A 25654-nucleotide genomic window follows, 5' to 3' on the forward strand; every position below is an offset into this window, starting at 1 on the left:
ATATGAATAATATAAGCGAATATTTGAATTATTCGAATAATAAATATATTTTTTAATAAAAATCATTTCTATAGAAAGCCTAATGGGTCGTGTGATTAACAAGGTAAACATAAATTACTCGTGAAAGGCCTTTCTTAGTTGGAACTGTCATAAATCTCATATTTTAAAAAAAAACATTGAGAAAAACTTTTATAAAATAAAATATGCATTAATTTAGATATTAACTGAAAACATATTCTTTATCATCAGATTATTATAATAATTTTTTTATTTAAAATTAGATTTGCAACAAAAAATATTAAAAATTCTGTCAATAATTTTCATATGAACTATTTTATTAGTGAATATTTTTATTCATTAGGATATGAATAGTAAATTATTCGATTCATTTAAGTGAATAAAATACTGGGAATAAACTGTTCGAATCGTATTCGTTTTTGAATAAGCCTACCACATGGTGTTTCTATTTGATACCAGTAATAATTAATATGCATAATATTTTTAATATATAAATATAACCCATGGTTCTTCTTCCTTTTTGAGAATAAATATTATGATATAAAGGCATATAAAAATTTATTTTCAAATATCACGAGTTTTTATGTGAAACGAATATAAGAATAGTGGGTGTATGTAGTGTTGTTAATTGGTTGGTTGTGTAAAACCCAGACCCGGGGTTTGGGTCTAAATAATCGACCAAACCAGCTCTGAGCACGAACCCTGAGCATAGACCCGGGGTTCAGACCCGCCTATGAATTACACCTGGGGCTCGGATAAATGAAAAGTAAAAAAAAAAATTTCATTTTCTAATCTTAAATTAAATCTTATTCTTATCTTATTCATTTTAATAAAGCTTTTTTTATTCTCATTTTCTTAACATTTTTGGGGACTTTCTTTTGATCAAAAATTTTTATGGTAAAATAAAAATATAAGTAAATATTCAAAAAAAGTAACCCATGCATGACGGAAAAAAAATAAAAAAGTAAAATTTTATTTTAACACATATTGATATTGTAATTAAATGTGGACCAATATAAAAATTCAACGTCATTCATGCATGTATAAATAATAAAAAGAAATGTAAATTTATAATTTGTGATGAAATAATGGCCAATAAAAAGTTTTTCTTTATTATATTAAAGTTATATTCCCAATATTATATATGTCATAATTTTTAAAGGGATGTCAACTATCCAGGATCACCACGGGTTTTAAAGGTATAACTAATAAATTTGGGTTTTAAGTAGGTGTGTACCGATATCACTTTTTGGATATCCGATCCGATATTCCCGATATTAAATTGATATCGACCGATTACCGATCCGATATCATATCTAATTTTTATGTCATTTATTTAAATATATTATAATGATCAGTTATAGTTTATATTCAATTCTATTGCAATTATAAAAGTATATAAAATATTTTTATAGTAATAAGTAACATTAATCTATATATATAATAAATAATAAACAAATATATTATGAAATTTGAATAAATATTTAAAACAATATTTAACATTAATAAATCGAAGATTTCTTATTAGAAATACCAAAATTTACTTATTTATCAGAAATCAGTTTACGTTTACGGCGATGTTAACTGTCAAGTCAATATCACCAAATTCACTAAAAACAGATTTTTAAGAGATTCTCGCACACTTTTATAAACAGAATGGGCAAAAAAAAATAACAATGAATGTTAAAAAAATATGTTGACGATTTTATCAAAAATAAAACCCCTTCAGATATAAAAATTTTTATTGCAAAAATAAAATAAAATTTACTGTTAATTGTTATTTTTTAAAAACTTCCTGTAATTTAACTTATATTTTTCAAAGCGTTCTTCAAACCAAATAACAAAACAAGATCGATATATAATTGAGGCAATTACTAGTTTTTTGATTAATATATTTCACAGCCTCTTTAACTCACATACGATATGATATATCGAAAAGGAAATTCGATCTATTTCATACATATCTTTGAAGTTTGAAAAACTAATTTAATAGATAATTAGTAATTAGTAATTATCTGATTTCATTTTTATATTTTATTTTCTGTTTCAGTTTTAATATGGTTATTATAATTATATTATACATAATAAGAAAAGCGATGACAATGATGATGATATTTACGAATACGAATAAAATTTTTGAAATTTTTTTGAAAAACTTCCTTTTCTTCCGAAATCTAAAATAATGGAAATTAATTTTCATCAATTAATTATAACTGTTTCCATCGAGAATGTTGACGGAAATATTTTTAAATAGATCTAAATTAATCAATTTTATGTTGAATTTTTTATGTAAAATAAAAATATTTTATTATATTTATAGAAATGAGAGACGCTAAGCCACTCGTTAATATCAATCACATTTTTATTTTAGATTTTAAAATCATGTAGAAATATATAATTTACTTTTTTTATCACATAAAAAAATAAGGGATTTTATTAAAAAAATTAGCTACAGATACTTAATTTTATTATTAAAAACCCGAAAATAAAAATTATATTTTAATTAAATATATTAATAAATATTCATACTCTAGTTGATGAAATTAAATAAATCCGGTCAGAAAGTTCGTATCTAATTCTGAACTAAGATCAGTGGTATAGAAATAATCTATAAGCAAACCTACATAATAATTCATTTTAATTATTTCCAAGCCCTAAGTAAGTGGCCCCGATTAAAATTTTTTTAGTCATAAGCTGAGTTGCTTGCAGGATTTTCCTATTTAAGTTCGATATTATTGATAAATAATTTTTAATTAAAACAACATTATTTATGGGGTTCGAGTTAATGCTGGCTTATTTCTTATATAAATATTGCTAATGTAGATCACAGTGATTTTATTAGACCCAAACCTCGGGTTTGGGATTTACACAACCAACCAATTAAACAACACTACCCATATCGATATTTTGTGTTAATAAAAATATACCTGACCCCCCAAGACCTATACCCACCTTGTATGAGTGATCATTATTATTATTACAAAAAAATATTTTTATTTCCATATCAAAAAATATTATTTTTCACACCCCCCCCCCTCCCACCCCCCTCCAAAACCAAGTCATACCCATCAAGATAATAAAATGAATACTTTCAATCTAAAGATATTTAGATTATATTTTACCCATATATCGATATTTTGTTTTGATAAATTATTCCTGACCCCCCCCCCCCCCCCCAAGACCTTAGACCCGCCCTCTATCAGTGATTATTATTATTACAATAAAAAAAGATTTAATTATCAACTTGTTTATTAAATCGTTACACGACACGACCCCGGGTCTGCCTGAGCACATAAAAGGGTCGTAAATTTTACGACCAAGCAAATTAACAACACTAATTGTATGATTATCAGCGTCTACATGACAGGATTTTCACTGGATGAAAACCCCCTTCAAAAAACTTTGCCTACCCTCTAAAAAATTCTACCGCCTTCGGCGGCAGTGTCTGTCTATTATTATTTTCACCTTTTTAATTTATTGATACTCTTTTCAGAGAATTTATCTAGGATAACTTAAATTAATCTATCTCTACTAACTATCGATATTTTGTGAATATACAGAATTTATTTTTTAGATAATAAATTCAATTAAAACCTCCATTATTTACAATGAATTAATTATTATGGCATTATGAGCTTACTGAAATATCTAAACATTTTAAATTACATTTAAAAGGATAGCAGAAAGTTTTATTTGGAAAACAATGTGTATGATTGTTTGCAATATATAGATTTTGTCGATGAATTGTATTATAATAATTCTATAATAAAAGTATTAATTTTTACAGCAATAAATTTTGTCCTGTTTCATCAAAATTTAATAGATAACCCCCAAAAAAATTTATCCTACCCCCCATTAAAGCAGCCTACCCCCTACCCTCCTCAAAAAAATAGGATGCAAACCGTTCCTACCCCTCCCGCTCATGTAGACGCTGTGTTTTTTACTAACGTGATATTTAGTTTTCACAGTACACATTCTATTAATGTAGGGTGTATTGGAGTTTTCTAAAAATCATTAATAAACTGTTTTGTAATGTTAGTAATATTTTTGACGCTTTATTATCAAAGATTTGAATCTATTATTTTATTTAATTATTTTAGATGTCATTCTTATGAAATCAATATTATTGAAAGAAATAACTTAACATTTATAAAACTACACAGGCTTGTTAATCAATCCTTTAAAAAGGCTCGAATCTCTATCACGATCTTTTCAAAAAAGGGATCGAAATTCATGATCGACCTTTTTTTTAAAAAAATCTTATAAATTTCTGAAGAAAATTTATTCTCCATACAAAACTAATATAAAATAAATTAAATATAGTATATATTTATTGTAATAGAATAATATAAAAATATAGTCTATATTTATTGTAATAGAATAATATAAAAATATTAATATATTTATTTATAATCATAATTAGCCTTTAAATAATGAAAGAATTTATAAATTATAATCATTACTAAGAACATATTTAGTATTACTAAACAAGCGCTCCACAAGAGCGCTTGATAGGAGATGTTATGTATTTTTAGTTATATAAGTAAAAAAAATAAAATAGCAATTAAATCATCATTTGAATGAAATTTTTTTTTAAGGGAATGCGCATTTGCTAAGAATTTTTCCTAAAGAAAGTATCAGTTTTTTCTTTACAATCATTTGAATAAGCATCTGAATGTAGTTAATTCTGTAGGTTTTTCAAATGGGTAATGAACTTCTTAGCAGATTTGGTAGATTGATTGAGGCCAACTTTAATTATGGGTAATTATCTCACAAAGTGAAAGAAATCTATATATATATTTTCTTTTTAGCCACCTTATTTCTGGTGGTAAGTTCCTTCAATATCTCCCTCCCTTTATGTTATTCATACTATCTCTTTCATCTAAGTTATATTTCTTCATATTGGCTCTAATTTTATGAGTTCATATGAAGAAATGTTTATTAGACAAGTATCCTAGTACCCGGCTGTCCAAGCATGTCGGTGACTGGGGTGGCATTTTTAAGCTCATAAATTTATCCTATCATATATCTTTACACATCAGTCATCGAAAAAAAACCTGGGAAATTTTACAGTTCTTTATCAGGATTGAGCCTGGTACCTTCTGCTTCCGATAAACTCACTAGGCCACCCCGGCGATAAGAAAATTTATATTTTAAGAATTGAGAGCTGAGGATAGGCTAGATTTCTCATTTCTATTTGTCATCTTTCCTTCTAGATCTTAATAGACATTATTAAATATAAATAATTTATTTTATTTATAATTCAATAAATAAAACTTTAAGCTGTATGAGAAAAATATATTATGATTGAGGATGCTAAAATATGATGGTGATTATATTTTTTTGAAATTTAATTTTTTGAAATTTTATTTATATACATATTAAGGAAAAATTTTTTTAAAAATGAATCGAAGGGTCGAAAATAAAGTGATGGCGATCACGTTAAATTTAAGAGAAAATCATAAATCCGGTAAATTCTTAAAATCAGAATCGAATGCAGGATCGTCGATCTTCTGATCTCGATCCTTTCTCTCTAGCTACATTGCAATATTAATAATTTTAATGAAAATAACATAATATAGAATTTTATATAAGAAAATATTATCATTTTTAATTTATATTAAATTATTCACTTTTGTAAAATGCAATTATTAATATAGATTGCTTTAGACTATATTGATTGCTTTCCTTATATATTAACTGCATTATTATTTCAAAATATTAATTAATAAATAAAATTTTATTTTCTTCAAATTTAATTTTTAAAATTATTTAATTGTGTCTTCTATTAAATATTATCCAATGTAAATATAATATTAAAATTAGGTTTCGATTAAGGGCAAGTTTTTATTAGTGTCCAGTTGAGTGTTTAAAAAATTTTTTTTTCCTGTATGCGTAACCTAAGGGAATGAATTGTTATATTTTATGCTGTGTAATTTATGGTAAGGTTAGTCGAAGCACAATACTAGATGATTAGATATTTTTTAGATTCTCCCAAATTGCGCGGTTCAGGTGAAGTCCTAAAACAATGATATATATAACATATCATTGTCCTAATACCAACATCGTGAACCGTATTGATAAGCCCATGACTATACTACTAAGGGAATGGTTAGTTATATATCAGATAAGGATAAATATTCATTTTTATTAGGCAACATTAAATTTCGTAGAATCTAAAAGATAGTTAAGTGTGAATACTATAAATAAACTCAAGTAATTTCGACAAAATGTCAATTGTCTCATTTTAAGGGCAGTATTTTCAAAATGTCTTATGATAAGGATAATTATTTTGATGAACCATATCGTTCATCGGAACTTAAAGTGAATTCTCTATGTCCTTTTAATGCCGAACCAAAATCCCAATATCTGATATCATCATTTCTATCATCAAATGATTTGTTTTATGTTCGTAACCATGCACCAGTTCCTCATATAGATATTAAATCGTATAGGTAAATAAACTTTAAATAAATTCAGTTTAATATAAAAGTTTGAAGAGTTAACAAATATTTATTTTAAAATAATTCAATTATATTTTAGCAAAGAGTCAAACGTTTAAAATCAGGTAAAATTTAATTAAATAGTACATAAAAATCATGTGAATGTGGAAAATGCCTTTACTAGGTCATCAAAGTTAGACTTTTAGGGGGAACCAAATTTTAATTATCCAATGGAATTAAGATACAAACATGGTCCCATTATATTATGAATGTTCATTTATGTTGATTATTTTATAAAGTATCGGAAAATATCAGTGTCAGTATGAAAAAATACCAGTGACAGATCTCATATTCCACTTCCTGCTTATTCCTCTTTTTTTAAAATATAAATTCCAATTCTGAGAAATCAGTTTTGATTCTAAATGTACATACTTAGGTATCATATAACCAATATTATATAATATTTGATAAGAAATTTAATCAATTTTTAGAGAATTCAGAAGAATACAAATATACTCCTATACAATTGTTTTATAGGACTGCCAATTCATTTAATTTTCACTAATCTGATTATTCAACATTTCCCTATATTTATATAAAACTGATCATATTTAAATTGATTTTTTAATATTTATTTTTCTATAAAAAAAAATTATTTTTATGAAATAATTTAACTTTAAACTACATGTAAAACAAGAAGCACTTTAAAAATTTTCAGTTATCATGGCCAAGCCATTGATAAAGTGTATTATGTTATTCTTCCCAAAAATTTAATTATCATTTAAAATAATAATAATATTTATGGCTGATTGTGGCTTGTTAGATATTTTTAAATCTTTTCTTATTGCAAAATGTAAAAAGAATATATTATATAGCAACTTTTTATTATTTAATCATTCAAATTTAAAAAAATTAATTTTGGTTCCTTTTATTCTTTTTTTATTATTAGGAAATTACGTAGAAAAAAAATATTTAATAATAAAATTTTAAACAATGTGGTAAAGTAACCTTAATAAAGTAATGCATAGTGATTGATACAAAAATACTCCATTTTTGCTGATTTAAAAATAGCTCACTCAATATAAAAATATTGGTTAGGCCTTAAGATTCTAATAAACATCCAATGTTTATGCCATCTTTATGCAAAATCTTCAGGCTTGTATAATATTTTTCTGGAATGAATGCTGTAACCGTTTTTAAAAAATGGAGCAATTTTGCACCACTAGTAATGTTACTCAAGGTGGGCCTGGGCCTAATTTTTTTAGCACAAAAGAATTTAAGGCCTTTCACACTTGCTGCTAAAAATATTTTGACCTGACCTGCCTGCTCATGAAAGAAAATATTTTGATCATGCCCGTCACCACCAAAAAATAATGTTTTTTAATTTTTTCTAAATTTCTCAAAACTTTATTGCTACTTTTATGCATTTTTGAATTTATTCTATCATAATTTTTTATTTCTTTAATTCCATATTAATAAACAAAATTTTTACTATTTACAAATCAAAATTTTTATTTAAAAATGAAAGAATATATTTTTTATTTAATTGTGTTCATCTTTCCTTTAATCAGTGATTGGCTATAGAAAAAATGATCTTTCACTGGAAGCCAAACTTGTGGGCTAGTAACACTTTACTAACAAATTTTCTCAATAATAAAATGAATTTTCCTGCTTCTAAAATAAAAAATTTATATTATTTGTATTATGATTAGGAATGATGAATCTTTTAAACTCATTCTAACAACTTTCATTGGTAGATGTTGTTTCCTTATTAGAACCAGAATAATCTAGAAATTCACTGAATGTTTCATTTAGAATGTTGTTTTTTTGATATGTGCAGGATTAGAAAAGTTAAAAATGATAGTTGGCATTGTTTTATGCATATTATTGAATTTTAAATCATTTAGCATTTTTAAAGTTGTTTATATATCTGCCTTTTCATCCTCTGTTAAAATCTTAAGACTTTTAAAATTTGGATTTAGTATTAAGCCTACCTTATGTACTGGCAGCATAATATAGCTTTCCATTAAAAGCAATACTGTCCTGTTAATTATTGTTTTAACTATTACTGTATCATCATCTGAAGATTGGCAAAATTTCATTAATTTTTGTTTCCATAAATGAACTTCACTTATAGTAGGATGAGAATCTATGCTCAGATTATCTTAAAAATATATAACTGGTGTATGATATTCATATCAATGGTTGCTTATCTATTTAATTCTTGTTTGTTAAGCAGGTAAACCTGTATTTCATCATATGATTTTAAGAAAATTTGTATTATGACATATACATAGTTCTATCTCGTTATTTTATCGTACTTAATGAAATGGCTTAGCTTGCTGTATACTGCAGATGCTTTATATATTGCACTATCGTTTTTACACCATTTATACTTAATGCTCTTTTAGGTAAATAATTACCAAAAATATAATGGATTATGTTATTTAATCTATGGCATGAGCATGGTATCCTTTTATCATTGAATGCAGGGCCGTGCAGACGGAAGAGGCAAGCAGGGCAGAAGCCCCAGTCCACTGAAATTAGACAATTTTAGAGACCGAATTTTGTTAAAAATAAAATTTTTTGTATACACTATATACAAGGCATTATTCTTTTCTTGTAAAGAATTCATTTATGAATTTTGGAAAAAGGTTTGGTATGTCTACCCAAAGTATTATAACAAAAAATTTGATTTGTATTTTAGTGAAAAAAATCCATTTATTTTTAGTTAAGAAAGATTTTTTTTAAATGAAATTTTCTATTTGCCAAGAAACAAGTTATCGGTAAGTAAAAAAATACAATAAATTTATTTTAAAAAACGATTTCTATTATGACTATTTTAAATATTTAATCCATTTTCTCGTAAAGGTCCTGTTTATATAGTTGTATTTGTTATGAGACACTTTTTTGATATTCCGATATGTCTATTTTCAAATAAAAAATTTACACCTATCATGCAAAGGGTCATGAATACTCAACATATGTCTGCACCAATGGGAACTAAAAAATTGTCAAAGATCAAACGATTGATAAAGATCATGAACAACGAATAGAGGATAACAAAAAGAGATGGTTTGCAGTTTTGGATAGAATCATCGCAATCATTCACTTTTTAGGCCAAAGATATTTAACTTTTTGAGAAAGCATTGGAAAATACAACCATCAAAAATGGAAATTTTTGATGGTTAATCGATTTATTATCAATATTATTTTTTGACCTCATTGGTTGAATTAAGAATAATTAAATTCATAATCATTACTTTGGAGATCGAATTTAAAATAAAATTATAAACTTGATAGTTATATGAGATGAACTTAACAACTCAGTAAATAAATGAGCTAGTTGTTGGTTCTCTAAAAGTCGATTCCAGTGGCTATGTCTTGGTAGAAGCATTTTTATCATTATCTTAAAAATTAGGATTCGAGGTAATAAATTGTCGGGGAGAAGGTTACAATAATGGATCAAATGCGAGAAGATGTTATAAAGGGGTTCAAGCTCGATCAAACATATTGGAGAGCATATTTTATGCATTATGGGAGCTACAGCTTAAATCTCCTACTTAATGATATGGCATTATCATCATTAGTCACTAAATCATTTATTTGGCGTTGTCCAACGAATCTATATTCTCTCGAATCAGCGATGGCAGATTTTTAAGGAAATATTTTACCTTAAAACCGTTATCAGAAACGTGATGGGAGTGTAAAGGCCATTAGATTCCAGGTTGGTGATATTTACGATGCACTAATAGACGCATCCGAAAAACGAATGACCCCAGATGCTGCCCAGTAGTCATTTCATTGGCTAAAGAATTAAAACAGTTCCCATTTTTGGTAACTCTTATTATCTGCTTTGATATAGTAACCCAGGTGAATTTAGTAAGTAAAGTTATGCAAAGTGACAATATTGAATTAGAAAGGTCATTATATAGAAGATATGCAAGATTTTTTCTATTTAAGGAAAACGGCTTTCTTAATTTTCTTGACTCAGCGAAAGAGCTTGCACAGGAATGGAAATGAATATAGAAAAGCAGTGCTTTCCAAGATTTTCTTATGAAGAAGATGACAAGGCTACATGATCCTTAAAAATATGAGATCGAATTTTTCAATGTATTACTAGATCAAGCGAGAAATTTGTTGGAGGAACGTTCCCAGCAGTTAAGGTTCTTTAAAAATCATTGTCTTATTCAATATATAAAAAATAATAAATGCTCCTGAAAGAGAACGAAAGGAAAAATGTTTTTAATTAAATATTTTATTAAGAGATTATAAGGATTATTTTAACCATTCCAATTACAGTGGCATCCGCAGTACGCAGCTTCTCAAAGCTCAATTAAAATTTACATTCCATCCTATATGGCACATGACCGACTTGTTAATTTTTAATTTCAATAGAAAATGATATCGCCTTATCGTTAGGTTATACTGACATGATATCCTCTTTTACAAATAAAAAGGCAAGTAGGATAAATAGAATGATATTTAGTTTATGATTATATTCATTTTTTAATGTGCGTTACTCATTATGATTAAAATTTAATATAATAAAGTATATATGTTTTTAGTTCTCACTGCGAAATTTTATCGAAGCTTAAGTAAATTGTATTTTAAGGGGCCGCTAAATTAATTTTTGCCCTGAGCCATCAAAAGTCTTGGCACAGCACCGGCCCGACTCTGATTTCTTTAAAAAAAAATTTAATTTTCGGACTCGGCCCAGATTATTTTAAAATATATTATATTTATTTTTATGGCTAATAATGTCGATTTAAAATGTTCTAAAATATATGGCCCAGCCTGGGTATTTTTTTTTATAAAAATTTTCAGACCCGGCACGGGTATTTAAAAAAAAATTCAGCTCTGGCCCGGGTATATTAAAAAAAATTAAAAGGACTATTGTAACGTGTTATTTTTACTCTGTAAAAAAAATATACTCACATATATAGGGATATTGACATTTATGACGGACGCGTATAGATTAAATATTATATTTTAACTGATTTTTAAATATAAACTAGGGATGTACCGATATTTTATATCGGATCGGGCCGATATCATCCATTTTAAAATATCTGTTATCGGCAAATATTAAAAAAATTTTCCGATTCGATAAAAAATGCCGATTTGAATAAAAATATAATATAAAATTTATAAAAAAAGTTATATCTAAAAAACCATTTATTTTTATAAATAAAATCGAAATCAATTTTTATGTTTAATTTTTTTAATAAAAATAATTAGTTGATAAACATTCTGCCATATAGTTATTTTTTTCACATTCTATTTAAATAAGTGTGCAATAATCTCTTCAGAATATGTTTTTCGTGATGCTAATGATATCGACAGTCCCCATCACCGCAGACTGATCTCTGATAAATTGGAAATTTTGGTATTTCTAAAAAGAAATCTTTGATATATTAATTTAAAATTTTATAATATATTTGTTTATTTCTAATTATGTATAAGTAATTTATCAATAAAAATATTTTATATTTTTAGAATTGCAATTGAATTGAATATAAACTATAACTGATCATAATATATTTAAATGACATATGTTATGGTATAGTAAAATTATAGATGTTATACTAATAAAAAGTATATTAAAAATTAAAACCATTAATATCTTTGACAGAATACAAAATTAGATATGATATCGGATCGGTAATCGGCCGATATCAATTTAATATCTGGAATATCGGATCGTATCGGCCTCCAAAAAGTGGTATCGGTACACCCCTAATATAAACCAAACATATAATTATGATTATTGCATGTATTAAATAGATTTTTATAGCAAAAATTCTAATGCTTTATTCTCTTTACAAAATTTTTTATTTTGCATTTAATTTAAGTCAACTTAAAAAATGTCGAAAATACCAAAGTTTATAGAAATTCCACTTACATTATTTTGTTTTACCTTAACACTTAAGTGTTTATAAAAACAATATATATTTTATTTTTTATAGTATATAATATGTGCCTGTGTGTTTTTTAAGTACATGACAAAATTATCTTAAATTCAACAGGGTAGGTATTCCAAACATGTTGGAATACATTTCCGGTAAAATCGATTTTAAATTTAATAAAACGGGTTCATAAAATAATTTAAAGTTGAAAAAATTACACATTATCAAAAAAAAACATTGCCGCTAACATACAGGGTTTCCCATTCAAAAAAGGAAAAGTCACAATCAAAAAAGGAAAAGTTTCAATCATAAAAGGAAAAAGTCCGATCAAAAAAGGAAAAGGATCAATCATAAAAAGAAAAAGTTCAATCAAAAAAGGAAAAGTGTTAATCAAAAAAGCAAAATTCCCAAAAGAAAGGAAAAAGTCTGGAAAAGGAAAAGTGTCAAACAAAAAAGGAAAAGGTTCAATCAAAAAAGGTAAAATGTCAAACAAAAAAGGAAAAGGTCCAATCAAAAAAGAAAAAGTGTCAATCGAAAAAAATAAATTTCTAAAAGGAAAGGAAAAGTGTCAATCAAAAAAGGAAAATTCTCATTCAAAAAAGGAAAATCGTAATTTTTTTAAATTTTTATTTATTTTGTTATTCCTTCTTAATTTATTTCTAAATTTTTTACGATTCATTTACGTTTTTTTTCTTACTGTATCTTTTCTCAATTTATTTCTAACTTTCTGCGATTTTCTTTACTTTTATTTTTTCTCAATTTATTTTGCTTCTCATTTTAGATATTTCTTTTGTATTTTTAAAAATAATTTCTAAATTTAGGTCCATTTTTTAACAACGTTTTTTTTCATCATACATACAATATTCTTTTTATGATTTTTTCTTTGTAATCTTTTACATACATTTTTAACCTTTTTAATCTTTTTAAGTCATTTTTAATCCTTATTTTTTTGAGCATTTCTCAATTTCTTTCTTCTCATTTTTGATAATTATTTTTTAAAATTATATTTAATGTTTTTGGCAGACAATATAATTACAATTGCTAAATTAAATTAATTGTTTGGTTATAATGTACCTTAAAATTAAATAAGTTTGAACTGTAATAACAAACGATATATAAATTTATAAAATATAATCATTTTAAAATTCTTATTTTTAAAATTATCAAAAATGAGAAGAAAAAAATTGAGAAATGCTCAAAAAAATAAAGATTAAAAATGACTTAAAGACATTAAAAAGGTTAAAAATGTATGTAAAAGATTACAATGAAAAAATCATAAAAAGAATATTGTATGTATAATGAAAAAAAAACGTTGTTAAAAAAATGGACCTAAATTTAGAAATTATTTTTAAAAATACATTAGAATTATCAAAATGGAGAAGAAAAATAAATTGAGAGAAGATATAGTAAGAAAAATAAAAGTAAAGAAAATCGCAAAAAGTTAGAAATAATTTGAGAAAAATACAGTAAGAAAAAAAAACGTAAAGAAATCGTAAAAAATTTAGAAATAAATTATGAAGGAATATCAAAAATAAATAAAAATTTAAAAAAATACTATTTTTTTTGTCCGTCCTGGGTTACTTTATTTGAATATTTACATGGGAATTTTCCTTTTTTGATTGACACTTTTACATTTCTTTTAGGAATTTTCCTTTTTCGATTGACACTTTTCCTTTTTTGATTGGACCTTTTCCTTTTTTGTTTGGCACTTTTCCTTTTTTGATAGAACCTTTTCCTTTTTTGATTGGACCTTTTCCTTTCCTTTTGGGAATTTTCCTTTTTTGATTGACACTTTTCCTTTTTTGTTTGGTCCTTTACCTTTTTTGATTTAACCTTTTCCCTTTATGATTGACCCTTTTCCTTTTTTGATCGGACCTTTTCCTTTTATGATTGAAACTTTTCCTTTTTTGATTGGGACTTTTCCTTTTTTGAATGGGAAACCCTGTAATATGTAAATATGTATAAAGAATACAAAATATATAAATTACAATATATAATATCTATATACAATATATAATATCTAAATAAACTTTATCATACAATCAAAATTATCCTGATTATTTTCTGCCATTTGCATTCTAACAAATTTTCCCATAAATCCCTCCATTTATATCATGTCTTCCCTTATCATAAAGATAATACTGCTTTCCAAGTGTTTTTCTTATACATCTATAAATAATTACAATTTAAATCTTGTAAATGTAAATACCAGAAGATACAGTTTCTATTGCCAATTATTCTTTTGGTTAGCCTACAAGTTTGTTTAAATTAGGGCAAACTTCACTTAGAAACTTGTGTTCTTAGTTGTGTTAAATCTAAAATATAATATAAAAACTTTATTATACAATTTATCACACTTTAGCCTTGCCCATGTGACCATAATACCGAATATGGGAAATGTGCTACTGATTTGCCTGTTTTATCCATGTCGATATATTTACTGAATTAATCAACTCCTACAGCAATATATTTAAAGCTAACCTCACCTTCTGGTAAGGTGCATAGTGGTTTAAGATTTTACCCTGTATTAATATTATATATATATAATTTTGGATATGGGAATCAACCTTTTTAGAAAATTTAAGCCCAACTCATGACAATTGATTTAAGCAAAAAAGCATTGGTTTCATTATACAATATGTTATTTTTATCTAGCCATTCAGTATAAAATAATTTTGAATATGGAAACCAACTTTTTAGATACATTTCTATTTGTGATAATTAATTTATAAGCAAAAACATTGAATTAAATACCATCTAATGTCTTGTAGTGCTAGCTGTATGTTAAACTTGAGTTAAATCACATATCAAATGATTTTCAAACTTCCCATTGATTAAATACTGCCCAATAATTTGTTGTCTTATTAAAATGAATGGAATACATAATAAATTTTCTAACTTGATATATCATCTGATTCAATTTTTACAAATTCAAAAAATAATATTATAAAAAAACATCGTTAAAAATACACTCAGAAAAGTAAATACATTATAATCGGAGAATTTAGAATGCACTCATTATATAGGCAAGAAAGAATGTATCTATATATTTTCAAAACGTTACACCGGGCCTGCAAGCCTCTGGTATATAGTAAAGATAAATGAAAATAAAACATTTAAATTAATTTATTACCAATTTTCCATTACTGAACGAGAATTTAGAGTAAGATGGGGAAAAAATGTTGTTTATAACAGTGCACACAAATATAACTAAAAAATGTAAAGCAGCTATGTTTAAATAGAAGCGTTAATTTTTATTTTTTCAATATAAAACGTCGAAATTTAAAACAAAAATTGCTTGACCTATGTTTAATTAAGAGAAATAAAGGAAGAAAAAGGTGCAAGACATCTTAAATAAATATTAAAAGAAATCATTTTTCTGAATATATTAATATAGAAGGGGATTTAACAAATTCTCAATTTTTTAATTATACAAGAATGAGTAGATCAACCTTTTCTTATAGATATAAATCCAAAAATTGTTTTGGGTTTGGAGGCAATAGATGGTACACATATCTATATGAGCCCTCCCAATAGTGGCTCACAATTTTATGACTTTAAACATAGATTTCCAATTAAACTGTTAGCCTTAACAGACATCAACAGAAATTTAATATTTATGGATGTGGGAGCATATGGAAAGCAGAGTGATGGTGGATTATTTAGAAATAGCTTGTTATATAGATGTTACATTATATTAATTTTAATATATTCTGAAAATATAAATTATAGAATTGGTGAACCATACACATAATCTGCTTGCTCCCAATCCTTTTCCTTTAATAAATCCATGCCATTTGTAATGGTTGGGATGATGCATTCCCTTTATTGCCCCTAAAATAATCTAACAACAGAGGAAAGGGAATTCAACATGAGGCTATCCCATGCCTGTGTTGTGTAGAAAGGAGTTTTGGGGGAATTGTTAAAAAATTTGAGCTTCTGATTAGGCCAATAGAAATTGACAAGCTAGCATAGAAATAGTCATAAAAACAATCTGTATCTTACACAACATAATCATCAGCAAAGAAGGATCAGCTTTCAATGATGATACAAGGTACTACAAATATTAAAATTGAAATATATAATTATTAAACATCTTATATATTTATAATATTATTAAAATTATGTAATCATCAAAATTATACAGATACAACATTGGTAAACCTTACTACACGACCATTCTTGCCTAGCAGAGAAAAAAATTCTTAGAAATAAATTTAATTTATTAAATTCTTTAATATATTTAATTTATTCATTATTCATAATTATGTTATTAGATAAAAATAAATTATTTGAATGTTAAGAAAAATTTAATTGAGGTATCCTGTAACTTGTATAGTGTATAAATTTACAGAAATTAATGTGAATTTGGACAGTAAATAATATTATATAAAAATTATATTAATTGTGGAAATATTTCTTGTAATATAATACAAAAATGTCAATATGAAAATAAAAATACTTGTAAATATAAAATACATAAATATCTAGTACCATTTGTCTTTGGTTGATGTGGAAATTTTTAAATTTCAGTTTTAGATAATATAGTTTCTAAACTTAAGGTTTCTGCATCCTCTTCAAGACTATTCATAAAATATTAAAATAAATTATAAATAAATTAAGTTTTACTGCATCCCAAATGGTTTTTCTTCCAATACATTTATTAACCTGTTAATATTTGGTATTTTCTGTTTTATAATGTTTGAGTGTGACACAACATCAAAATTAATTGCCAGATATTGGTCTATCAGCAACAGTCCGTTGTATAAAATTTATATATTTTCAATATTTGTATTCATACTTGCCATATTTTGAACCGGGTGGCCTCACTAGTTTCTCCTTATTTAACTGATCTTTAAAATTTTTCAATCTTTTCCTTAGATATAAGACGCTGGTATCAAAACCAAGGGATTCCAAAGCTAAGCGTATTAAATGATTATATTTAATATTCTTATATATTTATTTCTGGAAACAATAACAGATAAATGTTCCATAATATTGAATGCTTTTTTATGGTTAGCATGTTCTTGGTTCTATATCTCATCTGGTTCAATCATTTCAGCAAATTTTTTTGTAATATCATCATTCCATGGGCTAAAAATATTATTGAATCTTAAAATATAATTTACATTTTAGAGGATGTATCCATTTTATCACTTCAAAATTTAAAATTTTTTCAAAAAACAAGATATTTTATTTTTTAATAAATAATTTAAAATACATAACGGAAATGTGCTCAATTTAAACTAATGCATTTAAAATGCATTATTTGTGTTTTGAAACGTTCAATTTGTGCGCAGTATAATGCGTTTTTTGTTTTCAAAAATTATTCCTTTTAAAAAAGAATTAAATTAGAAAATATATAATATTATAAAATTGCAAATTTATATTCACAAAAAAAATTTTGGAAATTTATGTTCACTCCCTGTAAAAATTTTGAAAAAGCCCATCACGCCTTATAATTTATTTAAACTCACGCCGTGAGCCATGATGTCACGCCGCCCTGGCAGTTACTAGAGCCATGCATCTAACTTCTTTATTAGGCAATACAAAAGATATTAATCTGACTGATCCTATCTACAAATTTTTTTCAGATATCTAAGCCTGATCCAAAATTTAAATTTTTAAATAAATTTGATCCAGTCTAACGAGCAAATTTCTGTCTAAGGCTGACCAACCCAGATTCTATAGAATGGACTAAGACGTGTTCTTATTTATCTGATCAAAATTTCAAAAAAGTTATTGTTTAAATTAAATATATGGTTAGAAAGTATTTTATTTTATCATTCATTAAGAAAAAATACAGGTTCTAATATTCTTGAATTAGAGATAAGTCATTTTTACTGTTATAATTAATGAATATATAAAATTTATTAACAAATATTGCACCCTAAACAATTCAAATCAGTGTGTAATCTAATCAATACTAATAAATTAATTAAAATTGGGTAATAGGAAAAAAAATCTATGGAAAAAAAATCAGAGCATGCTTTTACCATTTGTGTCAAAATACCCATAGAAAAATTCAGAAGCGAGGTCTGGAAAGCCAATACAGGACCTATTAAGCTCTAAACTTCTTTTGTGGCATGATGGACGGCTTAGAATTTGTTCCTTTATGTGATATGGGCAATGCAATGACATTTCTGAGATGGGTTACTCCTAGCATTGGTAAGGATATTCTTGATTATTTTGATAAAAATTATATCAATGGAGTGTCAAGGAAGGTCACAAGAAGCTTCTCAATCCCAGACATTTCGAATTGAGCCTCGATTTCTTTCCAGAAACTTGAACGTGAATCAGAGCACTCTATCCGACGAAGAACATATATATAATCAATACGAAGGTTGGAATCATCACTTATCTAATCTGGTTGGGAATAAACACCCATCAAGCTGGGTATTGATTAAAAAAATAAAATGCGAGATGGCAACCGATGAAGCTAAACTTGAACTATAGCGTATAGTTAGTTGGACACCCAAAACAATCTACCCAGATTCGGTCTAAGAAACTTTGCGAGGAATACCGTGATGGGTGCGAAGCCTTTATTTTTCCCAGTACCAATTTGAATATCAGCATTTTATCTTGCTTAAGCATTTTTTATAGAGGGTATATGATTAATCTTTAAATAATGAATTAGGGCCTAAAAAATTAGCTTATAAATTATATTATAATATTTTTTTCTAAACTACTAATTTGTCTATGCCTTATAAATTTTAGTATATCCATTATAATCCAAATAAAAATACACCTATATTATTAGGTCTTAAGTAAATTCTATAAATATGAAAAAAAAAATATATATATAATTCTTTAAAATATAATTAACAAAATTCTAATCAAAATTATTCAAAACTTAAAAATTATCACCTATAATACTAATCAATTAAATAAAAAAAACATAATAAATAATTTCTCAAAAAAATAAGTTCTCAAAATATATTTATTATTATATTTTGTTTTTACATTCTACCAATCAACACTGCTTATAATTGTTGATTAGCATTTATTATAAACATTTTATTTATTAATTTAAAGTAAATAAAATATAAAACTAGGACAAAAATATTAAATATTTCTATATTTATATAATTTGGGCCGTGCGGACAAATAATTTTTATTTCATGTCCGGCTTTTCGGGACAAATAAAAAAATTCGTTCGGGATCGGACAGGCTAGGACAAATTTTTTTAAAAAATTTCGGGCTTGGCTTAAAAAATTAGGCCAGAAAGATCACTAATTTTTAGTAACATTTAATGATTATGTTCTTTTACATTTAGAACGAAAAGATAATCTGGACTCTGTAGTGACAAAGTTTTAAAAATTAACCAAAAATAATAAAAATTAATTATACTTTTAGGAATAGCGACAAAAAATAACATTTAAAACTGATAAACAAAAGGTAGAAACTCTTTATTACATTTGATCGAAGTTATTTTAGATAGAATATAAAATATACTAAATTAATTACAGGGTTTCCCATTCAAAAAAGGAAAAGTTTTAATCATAAAAGGAAAAGGTCCGATCAAAAAAGGAAAAGGTCCAAACAAAAGAGGAAAAGGTTCAATCAAGGTCCAAACAAAAAAGGAAAAGTGTCAATCAAAAAAGGAAAATTCCCAAAAAGAAAGGAAAAAGTCCGATCACAAAAGGAAAAGTGTCAAACAAAAAAGGAAAAGGTTCAATCAAAAAGGAAAAGTGTCAAACAATAAAGGAAAAGGTCCCATCAAAAAAGGAAAATTCCCAAAAGAAAAGGAAAAGTGTCAATCAAAAAAAGAAAATTCCCATTCAAAAAAGGAAAATTGTAATTTTTTAAAATTTTTTTTAAAAAAAATATAAATATTTCAATTTTTCTTAAATTTTATTTATTTTTGTCATTCCTTCTTATTTTATTTCTAACTTTTTGCGATTTCTTTACTTTATTTATATCTTTTCTCAATTTAATTTTCTTACTATATTTTTTCTCAATTTTTTTTCTTCTCATTTTTGATAATTCTTTTGTATTTTTAAAAATAATTTATAAATTTAGGTCCTTTTTAACAATTCTTTACGTTTTTTTTTCATCATACATATGTCGTAATTTTTAAAGGGATCATAACTATCCGGGATCTTCACGGTATTTAAAGGGATCCCTTTAAAATTACAATTTTTTAAAGGATAAAGAACTATAGGGCATTACCACGTTTGAACCATGATATAGAAGAATCTTATTTTAAAAAGCGTTTTTCGCGCGTTTCGTTTTTTAATTTTATTGTTATTCATTAATTTTCAATGTTGTTTTTTTGGCCTTATGAAACAAGATATGTCTAACATAGGGTATCAATCGATAGCTAATCAAAAGATCTATTCAACTGGAAGTCAATCTCTCCCCCATAATGGGTTGGTCTAGGTCTTGTGGGGTCAGAAATATTTTTATCGCCACAAAATATCGATATGAGTATCAAATAAAAGCTAATTTTAATATCTTTAGATTAAAATTATTCATTTTTTGTCTTGATGGGTATGACTGTGGAACCGAAAAAAGATTTAAAAAATTGTTTTACCTTCATTCTCTTTTATTTCTGTAAATTCTATCCAACTAGACATTTTGTTAATATGTTGAGGGCCTGACAGTCATACCCATCAAGAAAAAAAATGAATAATTTCAATCTAAAAATATTTAAATTAGCTTTTATTTGATACTCATATCGATATTTTGTCGTGATAAAAATATTCCTGACCCCCCAAGACCTAGACCCGCCCTCTATGAGTGATTGTTATTATTACAATAAAAAAATATTATTATTACCTTTTATTTGATACCCATATCAAAAAAAATTATTTTTACAGCCCCCCTCCATACACCTCCTCTCCACACCCAGATCAAGTCATACCCATCCAGACCAAGAATGAAGACTTTCAGTCAAACCATATTAAATTTAGCTTTTATTTAATACCCATATCGATATTTTGTTTTGATAAAAATATTTCTGACCCCCCAAGACCTAGGCCAGCCCATTATGAGGGAGAGATTGAATTCCAGTTGAATAGATCTTTTGATTAGCTATCGATTGATACCCTATGTTAGATACAGGGTTTCCCATCCAAAAAAGGAAAAGGTCCGATCAACAAAGGAAAATTGTCAATCAAAAAAGGAAAAGTCCCAAAGGTTAAGGAAAAAGTCCAATCACAAAAGAAAAAGTGTCAAACAAAAAAGGAAAAGGTTCAATCAAAAAAGGAAAAGTGTCAAACAAAAAAGGAAAAGGTCCAATCAAAAAAGGAAAATTCCCAAAAGAAAAGGAAAAGGGTCAATCAAAAAAGGAAATTTCCATTCAAAAAAGGAAAATCGTATTTTTTTTAAAAAAATATATAAACTTTTCAATTTTTCTTAAATTTATTTATTTTTGTCATTCCATCTTATTTTATTTCTAACTTTTTGCGATTTCTTTATTTTATTTGTACCTTTTCTCAATTTTTTTTCTTCTCATTTTTGTAATTCTTTTAAGTATATTTAATTTTCACTAAATTTTTGGCAGACAACTTTTTTATTATAATTTTTTACATATGAAATTATTTAATTACAATTACGATATATATTTAATATAGTACGAAACAAAAATTTGTATTAATCATTAATAATTTCTTATATAGCATTGCAAGGGCCATCAAGAACTTCGAAAATATTCCTGCAATTGTGATCGCAATGAGAGTGTAATTTATTGTCTTTATTCCTTGAACATTTTTAATTGCCTTTTTATTTATTTGGGAATATCCATATAATCGTCTCATTGATATTGAAAACCCGCTCTCTACGATAAATATAAATTTTTCCTTCATATATGCTACATCTACAAACCAATTCGCGTACTCTTTGCGAATCTCCATATTTGATTCGTTATTTTCTCTAACTGAACGTAATGATACTCTTTTAAAGCTGTACCTAAATCCTTAGAGTAACCTTGATACCGTATTTTTTGATATTTCCACATCATATCTTTCTTTAATGATTTCACATAACCTTTTTAAGGATAAAGTGCAATCCAAATTTATACAATTTAATATATATTCTTCCTGCTTTTCATTTAATTTCTTGCGTGCGCGTGAACCTCCTTTGGGTAAGCTATATTTTATTCCATTTTTGAGATGAGAGTAATATTTGTCACTGTCTTATAGCTTACTTTAAAACATGATGCTATATTTTTGATATTATCTTTTTTTAACGCATCAATTATTAGAGCTTTTGTTTCACTGTAAATATTTTTTCCCCTTTTTACCATATCTTCATAATTTTATTTTTTAAACAAAAAAATTTATTTTTAAAGTATATACTCAACAAATGGAAGTGAAAAAGATTATAAAATTTACCTCATTTGCGTTTAATTTTTCATAAATCAAAATAGTTTAAAAGATAATTAAATTACAAAATAATTATTTACTTGCTAAAAAGAATAAATGCGTTTTGAATATATTAAAATTTTAAAAATATAAGAATTTTAAAATGATTATATTTTATTAATTTACATATCGTTTGGTATTACAGTTCAAACTTATTTATTATAACCAAACGATTAATTTAATATTGTAATTATAAATATGTATGTAAAAAATAGTCTGCCAAAAAAAATAATTTAATTTAAAAAAAGAATTATCAAAAATGAGAAGAAAGAGAAAAGATATAGTAAGAAAAATAAATTGAGAAAAGATACAAATAAAGTAAAGAAATAGCAAAATGTTAAGAATAAAATAAGAAGGAATGACAAAAAATAAATAAAATTTAAGAAAAATTGAAAAATTATAAAAAATTTACGATTTTGCTTTTTGAATGGGAATTTTCCTTTTAAGATTGAAACTTTCCCTTTTTTGATTGGACCTTTACCTATTTTGAGGGAAACCCTGTATGTTCAGGGCATGACAGTCATACCCATCACGACAAATAATTTAAATCTAAAGATATTTAAATTAGATTTTATTTGATACCAATATCGATATTTTGTGGTGATAAAAATATTCCTGACCCCCCAAGACCTAGACCCGCGTTCTATGCGTGATTATTATTATTACAATAAAATATTTTTATTAGCTTTTATTTGATACCCATATCAAAAAAATTTATTTTTTACCCCCCTCCCCTCTATACACCCCCCCCCCCCCAACCACCCTCAGACCAAGAATGAAGACTTTCAGTCAAACCACAAAAAGAAAAAAAATTGAGAAAAGATATAGTGAGAAAAGATACAAATAAAATAAAGAAATCGCAAAAAGTTAGAAATAAAATAAGAAGGAATTACAAAAATAAATAAATTTAAGAAAAATTGAAAAGTTTATATTTTTTTTTAAAAAAATTACGATTTTCCTTTTTTGAATGGGAATTTTCCTTTTTTGATTGACCCTTTTCCTTTTCTTTTGGGAATTTTCCTTTTTCGATTGACACTTTTCCTTTTTTGATTGGACCTTTTCCTTTTTTGTTTGACACTTTTCCTTTTTTGACTGAACCTTTTCCTTTTTTGTTTGACACTTTTCCTTTTTTGATTGGACTTTTTCCTTAACCTTTGGGACTTTTCCTTTTTTGATTGGGACTTTTCCTTTTTTGGATGGGAAACCCTGTATATCTTAATTCATAAGGCCAAAAAAAACAACATTGACAATTAATGAATAACAATAAAATTAAAAAACGAAACGCGCGAAAAACGCTTTTTAAAATAAGATTTTTATATATCATGGTTCAAACGTGATAATGCCGTATAGTTCTTTATCCTTTAAAAATTGAAATTTTAAAAGGATCACTTTAAATCCAGTGAAGATCCCGGATATTATAATTATAATCCCTTTAAAAATTACGACATATGTATGATGAAAAAAAAACGTAAAGAATTGTTAAAAAAATGGACCTAAATTTATAAATTATTTTTAAATATACAAAAGAAACATCAAAAATGAGAAGAAAAAAAATTGAGAAAAAATATAGTAAGAAAAATAAATTGAGAAAAGATACAAATAAAGTAAAGAAATCGCAAAAAGTTAGAAATAAAATAAGAAGCAATAACAAAAATAAATAAAATTTAAGAAAAATTGAAATATTTATAATTTTTTTTAAAAAAATTTTAAAAAATTACGATTTTCCTTTTTTGAATGGGAATTTTCCTTTTTTGATTAACACTTTTCCTTTTCTTTTGGGAATTTTCCTTTTTCGATTGACACTTTTCCTTTTTGATTGGACCTTTTCCTTTTTTGATTGGACCTTTTCCTTTTTTGTTTGACACTTTTCCTTTTTTGATCGGACTTTTTCCTTTCATTTTGGGAATTTTCCTTCTTTGATTGACACTTTTCCTTTTTTGTTTGGACTTTTTCCTTTTTTGATTGTATCTTTTCCTTTTTTGATCGGACCGTTTCCTTTTATGATTGAAACTTTTCCTTTTTTGATTGTGACTTTTCCTTTTTTGAATGGGAAACCCTGTATTATCAAATTAAGAGTTTATTAATATTTAGTTTTGCTCAAATAAAGCATAAGTTTATTTTCAAGCATACCAAAATAAAATACTTTTTCTTCATAAATGTTTTTGAAAGATAAATATTAAAAGTAAAATTTAAAAAAGACATTTGTATTCCTCAAAATTTATGAAAGATAGAATAAAAAAATTCATTAATCGAATGCTAAGCCAATTAGAATATTGAGCGATATTTAAATTGTTTAAACCTAAGATTGCTAGTTGATTTAATAAAATAATAAGCAGATTCAAATTTACTTAGCGAAATTTATATTATTTTAATTAACAATAGAAAATATATCCCGTTTAAGATTACAAATTTTAGCAAAATTATGTAACTACTTTTTAAAAAAAACTAATCTTCGAATGAAAAAAAATATAAACATATATACCCCTATCCCTGTAATTTCCTGTTGTGACTGTGAGGTAGAAAATTCATCTAACGATAAGCTTGAATCTATTAAAATATTTTAATTTAAAAAAAATGATTAGTCTATTTCCTCCTATTTTTTTAAATAATAATTTTTTTTATCTGTAATTGTATGTTTAATTTATTTACAAATTATAAATTTGTCTGTTTTTTTCATTTAAACTTAATGCATGGTTATCTAAGCATAAATAATATAAAATAATAATTATAAATAAAAAATATAAAAAATGAATAAAACTTTGCAAAAGGTAATATTTCAAATAAGAGTTACAAATTAGTGATTTTAAATTTTCGGTTGTTGCCACTCTCGAGGGTATATTATTTTTTTTAATGTTATCTTTTTTTTAAAATGAATATATCATTTTTTATTTAAAATATTTTAAAATAGTTGGTTCCA

At 25.6% G+C, this 25654-nt stretch overlaps 1 protein-coding gene across 1 annotated transcript in view; it reads left to right on the top strand.

The window, feature by feature from the left end:
* The first annotated feature begins 5886 nt into the window (after positions 1-5886).
* Positions 5887-25654, top strand: part of LOC135927681 (uncharacterized) — a 62658-nt gene continuing 42890 nt past the window's right edge. The window contains exons 1-3 of the mRNA XM_065463837.1: positions 5887-5960; positions 6007-6129; positions 6173-6473. Coding sequence (XP_065319909.1) covers positions 6286-6473 — 188 coding nt within the window. The 5' untranslated portion in view covers positions 5887-5960; positions 6007-6129; positions 6173-6285. The remainder of the gene's footprint in view (positions 5961-6006; positions 6130-6172; positions 6474-25654) is intronic.

Source organism: Gordionus sp. m RMFG-2023, chromosome 3 (genome assembly GCF_954871325.1).
Source record: "Gordionus sp. m RMFG-2023 chromosome 3, tfGorSpeb1-WG-v2, whole genome shotgun sequence".
In the NCBI taxonomy this organism is placed as follows: domain Eukaryota; kingdom Metazoa; phylum Nematomorpha; class Gordioida; order Chordodea; family Parachordodidae; genus Gordionus; species Gordionus sp. m RMFG-2023.